The following is a 13,694-nucleotide window of genomic DNA, read 5'->3' as shown; positions in this document are numbered from 1 at the left end:
ATGACACCCCTCTATGGCAACATCAGAAAGATGGGCCACGGTGATGCAGATCTATGGTGCTATATGGTTGGTAAGGGTGGGAGTAGCTATGGCTTACCGCTGTTACCGAGTAGGCAAGAGGGACTGTGGTGATGCAGATGTAACTGGTAGGGATCGCATCAAACGTGTGGTCAATAGTCACCGCGACACAGAAGATTTGTTCGCGGTAGAGGAACCATAGAGTAGAAGAGAGAGGAAACTGAGGGGAGAGATTGACGAGTGGGAGTGACCGGCGAGAGGATTTATGACGCATGTTTCCGAAGAGATCCCATGTCTCCCGCGCATTACCGCGCGTGTAGCTAAATCGTTATTTGCGTTCCGCTACACGTGGCTCCACATAAATTTCGATGGCCAACAACTTATTGCTTTGACCATGATTTGCACTTATAATATTTTCACAAAATTTGCATAAATATGTATGTGAAACAAAAGAGATTTGCAAAATGAAGACGATGATACCGTTTATACATTCTGAATCAAAATAATTTGGTATAGATTATTGGTTCAAACTTAAAAGGCACCGGATGGAGGGTGTATGTGCGTGGGCCCACACAGTCAGCCAGACGTCCCCCCTGATTAGGCGAACCACCACTGCCATAGTGGTAGCGCCATGGTTCTCTTGCAGTGTCACCAGCTCAATACCGTCCGAAGGCTGATCCGGCGTTTCCGTTCGCACTGCACTGCATGCCCGCCCAGCTATTGCGGTACCTTAGGCCACGCAGGTTCGCACAGGGGCAGGCGACAAGGCCCATGACAGCAGAGATCGCCATGGCCGCGCGGGAGAGGGACAGGGACCGGGAGCTGCTGATCATCCCGGTGACCAGTGAGCCCGTCGGCATATCCGCCGGCGGCGACGATGACTCTGAGCCGACCACGCCGGTGATGATCGGCTCCCCGTCTGCACGCGGCCACCACCACCCCTCCACCGGCATCGAGGTAACCCATTCTTGACGTTCACACGAACAAGGACTACCCTGGTTAATACTCCATAAAATTGTCAAAAATAGTCTTTAGGAGATGCAATTGCAGAATGCAATTCTGGATCTATGATTAATTTTCCGTCGGTGTGGATAAGTAGTTTATGTAACTTTCACTCTGAAGGATTGTTAAACACCATGTGTGCAGGCCTTCTCAAGAGTGATACGGAGCTGGACGTGGAAGAAGTTTATGACTGGATGGTATTACTTCTATACTTTGGATTTAATTATTCCCTCCGATCTAAATTACTTGTCACTAATTTAACAATCCGCGACAAGTAATTTGGACCGGAGGAAATAGTTTTCTTCGTGCCATTGGCTTCACAGGCACACAGCTACTACATGTGCAGTACACTCAGAGACTGCTAGCACTGCGAACTGAACTTATGTGCTCTCCAACATCTTAGTTTCTCCATGTTCTGCACTCTGCAGTGTCATCCTGCTCCCAATAGCAATCACATTCTACACGACCTGGTGGTTCATCCGATTCGTCGATGGCTTCTTCTCTCCGATCTATATCCATCTCGGCATAAATGTCTTCGGTAATTATCCTGTCACTCGCAATTTGCAACCTCATTCGGTGAAATTTTCAGTATCTTCCCAATATAGAGCTCATGTTTCAATGGTTTCATCTCAAGAAGGTCTGGGGTTCGCCACTTCCATCACCTTCATTTTCCTCGTCGGCGTGTTCATGTCATCATGGCTTGGCACCTCCCTTCTCGGCCTCGGCGAGTTCTTCATCAAGAAGATGCCACTCGTCCGCCATATCTACTCTGCTTCCAAGCAGATAAGCGCCGCGATATCGCCAGGTATAACGAAGCCAATTTAATTTCCAAATTTAAACTTAGTATAAGTATCTGATTTGAAGTATAGTTTTCATAAGTTTGTAGAGAACTCCCATTTTTCAACTATATATTACAATAAATTTTGAAGCAGTTTATAATTTCAGACCAGAGCTCACGGGCCTTCAAAGAGGCAGTGATCATAAGGCACCCGAGGATAGGCGAGTATGCACTGGGGTTCATCACTTCGACGGTGACCCTGCGCAGCGCGGACGGCGACCAAGAACTCTCCTGCGTCTATGTGCCCACAAACCACCTCTATCTCGGTGACATCTTCCTCATGAGCCGCGCCGACGTGATCATACCAGACCTGTCCGTCCGAGAGGCCATTGGTATGTGATCTACCAATGTTCTCCCTTCATTTTCATTTGAGAAACTGATATTATCTGATGTTACAAAGAGGTCTGATTGATATGAAACTTTCCATGCAGAGATCGTTCTCTCTGGCGGCATGTCGGTGCCACAAATAATATCAGCAGTGGAGGGGGTTGTCAGCCCTGGGAAACATGGCAGCGTAGTGAAAGGTCCGTAGGTCACAATTGCCATCGGAGTTATGAGAAGCTCTGAGACGGACCTGCCTGTTCTTGCCTTCTGTCCTTTAATGTTCTCTTTCCACATTGATATATTAGGTCATAGGTTTGAGAGAGAATTCAGTTCTGGTAAGAGGTCCAAGTCTTCACAGGCATGATTTTGCCATGTAGTGTTTTATTTTTACTTTTTCATCGATGGTGGAATGGCATCAATCTAAAAAGAACGAAATGAAGAAATCCATGCATGCATATAATTCAGAAATATTATGATTCAGCAAACTGTTGTTGCATCATTTGCTTTACTTCATTCAGTTGGCAATTGTATCCACAAAATTTTCTCAATACATCAAGACGTATTAAAAAAACATCAAAGCCTTTTTCCCAAGCAAGTTGGGATAGGCTATATATGAAACCCAACACAGGAAACCAAAAAGAGAACAATTTATTTGATGGCCATCATTGGCCTTTTATTGTTATTGTCAGCTCCCAGGCATATGTAAATTACTAGAGACAACATGCCAACAAATTCCAAACGATGGTCTTCCATTTGGCTGCCTTGCATAATACTATTTCAATCACTGGGCAAAGCTGCAGATGCACAAATTTGGCTCTATAAACTAATAGCAGATATATTCATCACAATGGATTTCATCAGGTGAAGCTAATGTCGGACTCAGACATTAGGCTTGCTAAATACCACTGGGCCAGGTCAAGTTCTTAACAGGCTCTAAAATTTCTTCAACTTCATGCAAAAGTTCTTCATCTATGCCTGAAGTCGATAACTCCAGTGCAGCAGCAACATTCTCCTCCACCTTGAATCAAGTAAGCATAACACACTATATGAGCAATCCCTTAAGAGAAAGTTTTCTTAACCTAACTTGTTTTTTATTTACAATGAAATATATAAAAGGTACAATGCACAAATAATGTTGATTTGCTTCCTCCTGTGGTAACATATATTTTTATATTCATTCGATAATAATATTTATATAGGGTTTTTATAATTTTAATTTGTTACTAACATACATGATTTTACTACTCCGTATTTGTTTTTTCCTAATAAAATAAGAATGGAATTTTACTCAATTTTCTAATTTCTAAGAGGGTTTGGTAATTCAGCAATTATTCCAACTCAAACAAATTAATTATACTCGTTAATAAAGCAGTAAGCAATCCAAAAAAAAATAGGGCATGATTTACTGGAAAAGTATATGTCACAAGTAACATGGCTCATCTGTATTCAATGTTTAAAACAACATGGGAAAACAGACAGAATCTCCAGTAAGAGTTCAGCTAGTACATAAACAACTAACTGTTCTGTCCAATGTAGTATTATTACCATGATTATCCTACGAGAACAATATTAATATTCTCAGCTAAAACTAAAAATAGTTACTATATTTGTTTTCCTTGGGCATCCACATGTGATTAGATCGAGTCAAAGTTCATGCATGGAAATGGGATACTTAACATAAACATGCTTAGATTTATGCATAAGACTAGCTGCATAGAAGCCATGAACCCATTAAAAGTTTGGTAAATTGTTTACCTGTTCAGGAGAGTTCATTCCAACAAGAACTGTGGAAATTTCATTGTTCATCAAACTATACTTCATGGCTAGCTTTGTAATAGATTTCCCCTTCTTTCTACAGTGCTCTGCCGCTGCCCTGCATGCCAACTAATAACAGCCTGTGTTATACATGTGAATTGATGGATTGATTTGACACATCCGACAAAGAAGTGATCTTCTAGAAGATAATATGATACAAAAGAATCGCTTTTTTTCAATGTCAACTAGTCTCTCCTATCCGTAATAAGTGTCGGGGCTTTAGTTCAAATTTGGACTAAGTTGAACTAAAGCCCCCCGACACTTATTATGAATCGGAGGGAGTATTTGTTTACCCACGAGAGTGTAACAAGTAACAGATATCTTCTAAAGGTTTTGTACAGAGAGATGTATCGCAAAAAAAAGTTCATGTTTGTTAATTAGGCTCAGTTTGCAATTGCTGGACTGCTGCGCTGAATTTATATTTTACAATATTCTGTGAAAAATAACCACGAAAACAAGAGGTTGGTTGGCAAAATAATAAAATAGTCAATACCTAGTTGGGCAAATGGGATTAGCAGATTATCGTAATTCAAACAATCTTAGTATGGAAGAATGGCTTACAAGTGAATAAAATACAGCATACAGCATGATAATTACTTGTGTAGGTAGTGGAAGTGTATAATTAACTATACCAACACATAACTCAATTTGAAGCAATGGGGAAGATACCAAGTCCTCTACAATTACACGAGGTGGTGAACCAGGATCCACCAAATGAAAATGGTGACAAGGGGTTGATGCCCTTTGGACAAGAGCAGCAACTGTGTTTTAGTCCAATTTCAAACTACTTATACTAAATATACTAATCTTTCATAGCTGCCCTAATTTTCCATCTCAGCAACCCCTACTGCCATTATCACGTTTTCTATGTAGTAGGGCTGCATAGTTTTGGTAACACAATTGTATATCAGGCCACTTACGTCTTTGTTTTTTTTAATAAGATGGTACCAGTATCTTATATCGTGTGTTCTTCCTACAATAATATGTAATCTATGAAGAAACAGCCTTGTCCTGCAACAGTCAGATGAAGAAGGAATAAAATTCGTGTTATAGCAATACCTTGAGTTGTTCCGGTGCAGGGTGCCACTCCGGCGGCCCGTTGTCGGTGAGAAGCCCCATGGCAAGGGGCGAAGCAGTGATGACCCCGACACCTTTGCTCTTCAAGTAAGGCAGCGAATCCAGCAGCGCGGTGTCGTTGATCCCGTAGTGGCAGTAGGAGAGAACCAGATCCACGGAGCCAGGAGGCACCCGGTCGAGCACGTAGGCGAAGATGCTCAGGGGCAGCCCGGTGATCCCGATGAACCGCGCCTTCCCGCTCTCCTTGATCTTCTGCAGCGCGGGGATCGTCTCGTTCACGATCTGCGAAGATGCAGGCGTCGGTACAGAGGGGTGGGAGAGGAGATTTCGTCGAACGGGTGGTGGGTGGCGGGAGGGGAGATTGAGCGACCTGGTCTAGGCTGGTGAACTCGATGTCGTGGCAGTGGAGGATGTCGACGTAGTCGAGGCCGAGGCGCGCGAGGCTCTCGTCCACGCTGCGCGTGACGCGGGCCGCGCTGAAGTCGAAGCCGTCCTTGTAGCGGCCGCACTTGGTGGCGAGCACGAAGGCGTCGCGCGGGACGGCCGCGGAGCGGAGGCAGTCCCCCAGCACCGTCTCCGACACCGTGCCGCCGTAGTACCTGCGGGAGGGGCGGATCAGAAGCTCGGCTCTTTTGGGGAGGTGGAGGCGGGGGGCGAAGTAAGGGGAGGGAAGGGAGTGGCGGGCAGGGTTGGGGCGTTATTACGGCGATGTGTCGAAGAAGTTGATGCCGAGGTCGAGGGCGCGGCGGACGGTGGCGCGGGCGACGTCGCGGGGGATGTCGCCGAAGACGTTTCCGAGCGGGGAGGCGCCGAAGCCGACGGGGCTGACGCGGAGGCCCGTGGCGCCGAGCTCGCGGAGCTCCATTGCTTGGGCTGCTGCTCCTGCTGCTTGGGTGGAGCGGTGGAGGTGGGCGGTTTGGCTGGTTGGTGGTGGTGGCCAAGCTCGTCGAGTCCTTGTCTTGCGCTGTATAGATTGCAGGCTGGCATCTGGTTGCGCAATCGTCCACCTCCGTGTAATCGGTGGATGGACCCCCTGCCGATCGACCGAAACGACGGAGCAGCTCTGGATCCGTGAGAGTGGGCTGCCACACCAATTAAGCACGATGTAGCCTGCTTGGACGGACCAACCCGCTTTGATGGAGAGCATAGGCTTTCAGCCCATTAGGAAGCTCATCCAAGGAAGGAGATTCAAAGATGCCATCTACTAGGAGAATATTCCCGCTTAAAGCCTTGTAATAACAACTGAAGCTCAGTTTAGGAGTAAGTATACTACCTTAACTAGGAAGGTTGACGCGGCGACACGCCGCGCCCGTGATGGAGATGCGAGCCATTCAAGGCATGAGGTGCATTATATCTGACAATTGCTTGTTGATTTTGCTGGCCCTGATTGCTTTGTGAGATGATCCGTATTTTTGTTTATTTCATTTGCATATTTGGTGTTTTTCACAACAAAATTATATTATATGTAAACAATGACAGACAAACAGATCGCAAGAAATACTATGCAGATGCCTGTGATTCATTTTGCAAAGCAGGCAATCCACAAATACGTTTTTGGAACCATTTCCCATCCCAGAAACCAGAAGCTACTAACAAATGTTCGTGCTATCTAGGCCCTTCAGCAAATGAAATACAAAGATGTTGTATAGTTTCTTTCACATGGTCAGACAAATCAGCATATCTTAGGTTTTCCTGGTAAAGGTGTCCAGAACTATACCAATCTTTGTCCCTTGTGCTTCTTCCCGGATAGTGAAAATGGTTAGAATCTATAAAAAACGATGCTAGCCATCTATCTTGAGGCCATCGTGTAGAAGAAATTTGCTAGCCTGAACCCATCACACATCTTAACAGATCTGAATTCAGAGTCAACAACAACAAAAAGAAATAGATATCCTTCATGTACAACCAATGTTCTTGATTAGTCTAGCAAAAACAAAGTGTAAAAGTTCAGAAAGTAGTTAATTTGAAGTGTATTCTTTCCTGATGGCTGGTGACTCGTGAGGAAAATCATATCTTAGTAGAGTAGTTAAGAACCTCACAGAACTCCGGAGAATATACATGTTTGACCTTGCCGATACCTAGTGTACATCTGCAGGAAAATTAGATAAAGATCAGCTGACACATGTGATGTTCTCATGAAACCCAAATTTTCTTTGCACTTCAGTGTAAACTAATTTTCTGAAAGTAACAAATTGTATCATCTGCTTCCATGAACATGCCCATGCAAAAAAAGTTAATTGGTAATATACCACTATATATAACTAATATGTTGACGGTTACCTCTCTTTGGTTATTCATTGCATCTCTAATTTTCCATAATGTGGAACCGTTAGCTTCAACTCTTCAAGACGTAGGAAAAACTAAAAGGAGAACAAAGGAAGAAACACTTATTTTTCGTAAGTTCCAGCAATTGTTGGCTTCCATATATTCGCAGCTAGAACAAATAACATAAAGCCATTTAAGTCTTCTGCGTGAAATGCTAGATTATATGGAAAAACTTTAGAGTAACAGTGATCACATATCGGCGTATCATAGAGGTGTTAAAAGATGTTTCCACTTGAACTGTGGCATAAATGGGTAAGATGAGATCACCATTTGCATGTAACAATCAGATGAAAATGCCTGCATCGACCAAAGAATAGACAGAAATTCATGAAACAGAAATATGTATATCAGCGGAAAGATGTGTTTGAGTATGAGTGTGTATCCGTGCCGCCACTCGTGGACACAATGTATAACATGTGTGTGCCTATTAAGCTGATACATGTAGCTGCTGCAGTGGTACTTTGTACGGAAATACATATGAGAATAATGTTTTACATAGTGGATATCACATGCAAAATGTTACTTATTAGGAGACGGTTTGTTGGTTCTGTCACATAACTTCTAGTCCAAACTTAGGTTGATTAGTTGATTACAAATACCTCTTCTGTTGGTGTATTTGGAAAAAAGGTCCCATGGTCTATTTTCTTCGGTTACAGTAACAGGCAGTATATAGCATGTAGTATATGTAATTGTACTGAAGACTGCTACATAGGCATCACGCGAGTTTACTTGGCTAGGAATAATTCTTCTTTAGTAGTTGAATTTTCTTCCCATGAGTAGTACTGCAAGGAATGTGAGGATATTGACCTGATGTTGCAGCAGTACAGAATATTTATAGGTGTATCTTTTCTTTGCTGAAGTAGTGGTTCGTTGTGGACCTGCCCCTCTTCTGGTGTCAGTAGCTGAACTTGCCTATAAAGGATTAAATATGATCATTACAATTGTATGATAACCTTTATTTGACTTGATTTGTGAAAATCAACGATATGTTTAGGAGGTGTACCTTAATTATGCATCTTCATCGCCATGCTCTTCCATTGGAGGATCAACAGGTGGGACGAATAATGTAGATTGTCCCTTGTTTGTTGCCAATGCAGGAGGTGGTGCGAAGTTGCAGCTAGGCCTGATGTGGATTGGACGTCATTGATTGGCTTAACAGTACACTTCTAGATGGAGAACACAAAGAGCATATTCAGTAGCAGGATGCCATAGGAAACATACCTCATGGTCGACAACGATAAATCTCACGTCTCTTCAACTCGGACAACATAGGCTCAGAGGAAGAAGACAACAGAACAACAGGTGGAGAACCAGCAGCAGACAAAGTCAAACCACCAGCCGGAAAAATGCAGGGCAATCTAAAGAAGCCACAATGGCTGGACATGAAAAATCAGAAGCTGCAAAGCGGTCAGAGCGGCCAGGTCCACACCTGACACGGCATGGAGAACTACCCCACACTCCAGGCATAGCAAGAGAAGAACCAACATGGCCAGCAGACGGCAGAAGAGTAACATTCTTAAGTCCACAACAACAACTGGCCTCGCCAGCGGCCGAAAGGACCGCGTGCACAGTGCAATCATACTAAAACCTGCATGAAGAAAATGCACACATTGCAAAATGAAGGGAACAGAACCATAAACCAGAGGATCGTAAACTAACAGCACGTGAACCTAAAATAAGAAGAAAACATGAATCAGAACTGACATAAGCTATACCTATGCTTGACTGTCTGACAGAAGATGCTCAAACAACCTGGTAGATGACTCTGTTCTTGTTATTCCACATGGACTGAAAAGTGAATCACTTGAAGTGGTTGGTCCTCAAATCAAGAAGCATCTGGTAGCAAGACCAGAAGGTCAGGACATACTATCTGTAGTATACAAAATACGGTGAAAGGGGATACATAACATGAAGTCACTATTAGTGAACATCAATTGTATCTCCTGTCCATCATTGCCTGCCAAATTTACTTCATTATACCTTGCATCCATAAGGTGAATATTTACTCTTGGGTCTTCGATTTTCTTATGGTATGATATTTGTCAGCACATCCACTAAACCAACATCCTGTGACATATGAAAAAATTATTGTGTTAATATATTAGATACAGAGAATTGGCACTTGGCAGTCAAAGGGGAAAAATAATAATAGGATAGAATGAATATTGTAAGTAGCGTGTGAGATAAACATAATACCAGATAGAAGAGTGATGTCTACTGTAAGTGCTTGGAGGACCTTAAATGGTTTGGCCTTGTCTGCAAGTAGAGGGAAGTTATTACGGGATAATTTATTGGATATTTTAGCGTGTCATTCTGAACAGAAGAAGAAGAAAAGCAAATTCATGCATTTTGAGTAACTATGAGTCTGCAAAATACCATGCACAAAAGTAAAATTTAGGAAACTCACATGTAACTCAAATACTGTAAATTGATAGTTTCCATGGAGTCACATGTAACTCAAATAGTGTAAATTTATAGTGTCCATGGAGTCTGATAACTCACCTTACGTACATGGAGAGAGGACCAGGGATCCCCATTTAAAATAGACCTCAAGTAAAACTGGAAGAACGTCAAATTCTTGGTAGTATTAACACCACTCTTCTTGGACTAAGGCACTAAGCACTCCACCAATCTCGTCAGCTGTTGAACCAAAAGATGTGTAAATCAGCTAGAACAAAAAGAGAGGAAAACAGAGTAACCAAAAAAACTGAACCTTAGTACAGTCCTGCTCCTTGTGCTGCTTGGCTGCCTGCACCTCATAGCTGCTCCCGCCTGAGAAAAAGAGAGAAATGAGTAGAGAGAGAGCAAGAGGAGTTGAGACTTACAAACTGGCAGGGACGGAGGAGACGCATCGGCAAAAGAGACAGCATCGCCTGGCCCAGCCGTTTGTGTTGCCGCGTGCGTCGTCGTCGACGCGTACGTGGTGGCGGTGAAGGACGGGCCTGCTGTTGCCCGTAGAGGAGACGCCGGCGGAGGTCAATCTCCTAGTCTGCACTGGCCTGGCCAGGGATGCGCTGGTGGTGCGCATGTGGAGGTGGAGCTCCAGTCTGAGGCCGCCCCTCGTTCGCCGCGGCCGCCTCCAGCCGGCTCCCGCCTCCAGCGACGAACACGTCCGGCCGGCTGCCGAGGCGGCCATGGCGACCCATGGCACATCCTCCCGGAACGGCCTGGTAACCCATCGACCCGTGCTCGTGGCGGCCAACGGCCGGTCTGGTTCCGTGTCTAGTGGCACTCCAACCTCACCGTTGACCCCACGCACGCATCCATCTCCACGCTATCCTTCGTACCTTCCCCGGCCGATTTTGAGGAAAAGGAGAAGGAGAAAGCCATGTGAAGCGGCGAGAAGAGAAGAAGAAAAGTGGGGGCTAAAAAATTCGCTGGGATCGTGGCACCGCTTGACTCATGCCGCTTTGACCGAACCGACTAACCGACTAACCGTAGACCCTTCGTATTCGTATACACGGTGATATTTTCTAGGTGGCTTCAAACGATTGGATAGAAAGCAACCATGAACAGTACCCAAAATTTTATGGTTTTAGCAAAGGGGTTCAGCTTTTATATAGTTAATAATGTAATACTGCTACTAATGGTCGAGGCTGACGGTCAGGTTATAAGGCCGCAGACTGGGAGGTTGGGTGGCTCGACAATAATAACAAAAACCTATCTGTTTATCAGTTAATTTTACCTTTAGCTTCATGCCTCTACTTTACCCTTGCCTAGATTCAATTTCCTCCTCCAGTCCCCACTCCCCTCGCGGGGTTTCTCTTCGCCAAGAACCGCGATGCCTATCATCTGTACTCGTTCCTAGGAACGCATGGACCGGGAATCGAAGGACATCGAAGGAAGCGGCGCTGCTGGAGGCGGCGCAAGCTCAGGTGGCGTCGCAAGCGGAGATCGAATCTTGTCTCCCTCGTAATGTCATCAACATCAAGAAAATGCTAGAGAGGCATCAATAGTCAGTGGACGAGATACAAGGTAATCTCTCCAAACTCACAGAGATGGTACGCAGTTGGGCCTCTCCCTGAATCCACCTAGATCTGGATCCAATCGTGTTGGTTCAAGGCAAGATTTTTGTGGCTTTAGAATGAATACTCCACCACAACAATACCATCAAGTTTTGAGACCGATAATCGAAGGCAACACCGCATCTAAGCATTCGAGTTCGTTGCACCACCATGCATATCCACCTCCACCATACTCCACCCACCACCAATGTCCCAGCCACATTCTAGTCAATTGCCACAACCGTGTTTTGTTTCATCACCACAAGCAAACACCTTGCAAGTGTCCAATTTGCAATAGCAACCACTAAAAAGGCAACCTTGCAAAAGCCAATACATGCTTGAAAATAGTCAACCACAGGAACAACATCACATCCATTATACAACAAACCCACATACTCACCCACACCAATACCACCATAATCCCTCCCTCTACCAACCCCATTCTCCTTTGCCACAATATCCTCCAACAAACACCTCAAACCAATTTTTGCATCCACAAAGTTACACTCCCCCACACACCTCCATATTCCCAACAGTCATACCCACCACCAGTTTATACCTACACTCATCCTCAACCCACGGTTCAACCGCTGAGGCAACAACTCTAGTTGTACAAACAAGGGGAACAAAGCAGAGATTGGTCAAGCTACATTGACTTTAGGTAGCAAGCACCTCAAGGTGACCGAAGGAACAATGCATGGCCAACTGGGGGAACAAAGGCAGTCAGATCAACAACCAGAAGGCATGTAGTGTACCACGCAGAATTCATAAGCAGGAGCCACATATTAGAACACCAAGCATTGAACTACCCTTCTTTTCTGGTGACAACGCAAATGTATGGATCCAATAATGTGAAAGTGTTTTTATCTTGGCAGGCATAACTAATGAGAATAAGGTCAAATGGGCAAACACTCGTGTACGAGGAAAAGCAAAAACTTGGCTAAATAGTACCACCATTGATGTATCTAATGAGTTGGCACAAATTCTGCCAAATACTCTGTGAGCGTGTTCCGTGCCCTAGGGCTGAGGAGTCCATGGAGTTATGCCAACTGTATAAGCAAACAAGCTCCGTCGACCACTACATTGATCAGTTTGGGGATTAGATAACACTGATGAAAAGAGACCAGGTTTATCTGTTTGAAAAATTCCTCCCGAGATTTATAAGTGGATTAAAGGAAACTATCAAGCATGACATTCAATGTCACAAACCTCCTGATTTGTGAAATGCTTATTGGTTTGCAAGAAAACAAGAGTTTTTCTTTCTCTACAACAATAAGAAGAGCACCACCACAGTGAGTACAAGAAATACTGCCATACACTACAAGAAAAATCTTCCATAGAGACATTTTACTAGAGACACTTCCTAGTTTGCCTCATTAAAAATCACATTAAGACACTTTGCATATTGTAGTGGCACTTTTTGAGACACTTCAGAAATAGTCTCAAATGTAGGGACATTAGTTGAGACATTTCTGTAAGTTATTGTAATTTTAATTCTATAGACAACTTATGAGACACTCCAAAAGTGTCACAGATAAGTTATCAAGAGGCAATCCATGAGACACTTGATTGTATGTCTTTACTTTTCCTCTAGAGGCAATGTTTGAGGCATTTTGCTTGTTCTCTAGAGACATTTGTTCTATGTTTGAGCCATGGTGGGCAATACTAATTAGAAATTTGTTCGAAGTATCAACATATACTTGTGAAAGGGTGAGATGGTTAATGGATTAAGTCTTAATCATTAAGGTCATGAGTTTGAGTATTGCTTTTCACATGGTTTCTTCACATTTATTTACACTAGAGACACAATATAATGCCTATTTTATGTCTTCTAAAATGTAAAGATATTATTACTATTGTCCTTAGCACGTAGAGACACCCCGTAGTGACACTTTTGAGACAATATAGGAAGTGCCTCTATAACTACGTACGAGCAATTTAAGTGTCTCTACTGGATCAAAACAGTGTCTCTACATGCCAATTCTCTTGTAGTGATAGTGAATATGAATAGATCTCAAGGCAACAAAGACAAGAGACAACGAAATGCTCCTGACAAACCTAGAGAAGGAGAGAGAGGAAAATGTTGGTACTGCCCCGATTTATGGACTTATGGTCATAAATGTAATGAAGTGAAAAAATTATTGCATGCTATAAGTTGCAAGGCTACTCTAATGAAGAAAGCGAAGAGAACATACAACAAAATACATAAGAAGATCAATTAGTGGAAGAGGCACATCCACTAGGGCAAGAATAAATTAAGGAAAAACTGATGTCTATGTAGTCTGCATAAT

General features: G+C 43.7%; 2 protein-coding genes across 2 annotated transcripts; one reads left to right on the top strand and one right to left on the bottom strand.

Moving 5' to 3' along the window:
• Positions 1–807: 807 nt before the first annotated feature.
• On the top strand, positions 808–2,620 carry LOC124656160 (protein LIKE COV 1-like). The gene is made up of 6 exons (XM_047194953.1): positions 808–975; positions 1,165–1,217; positions 1,449–1,558; positions 1,658–1,825; positions 1,966–2,190; positions 2,290–2,620. Exons 1-6 carry the CDS (start codon positions 808–810, stop codon positions 2,388–2,390), a joined length of 825 nt encoding a protein of 274 aa, XP_047050909.1. The 3' UTR covers positions 2,391–2,620.
• A 292-nt stretch (positions 2,621–2,912) lies between these two features.
• Positions 2,913–5,954, bottom strand: LOC124652618 (L-galactose dehydrogenase-like). Its single transcript, XM_047191655.1, has 5 exons — positions 5,779–5,954; positions 5,445–5,673; positions 5,057–5,356; positions 3,938–4,066; positions 2,913–3,200 (listed from the first exon to the last, which is right to left on the bottom strand). Exons 1-5 carry the CDS (start codon positions 5,937–5,939, stop codon positions 3,078–3,080), a joined length of 942 nt encoding a protein of 313 aa, XP_047047611.1. The 5' UTR covers positions 5,940–5,954; the 3' UTR covers positions 2,913–3,077.
• Between the last annotated feature and the right edge of the window lie 7,740 nt (positions 5,955–13,694).

The sequence above is a fragment of the Lolium rigidum genome, chromosome 5 (assembly GCF_022539505.1).
Source record: "Lolium rigidum isolate FL_2022 chromosome 5, APGP_CSIRO_Lrig_0.1, whole genome shotgun sequence".
NCBI lineage: Eukaryota > Viridiplantae > Streptophyta > Magnoliopsida > Poales > Poaceae > Lolium > Lolium rigidum.
This window is presented reverse-complemented; position numbering and strand designations above follow the sequence as displayed.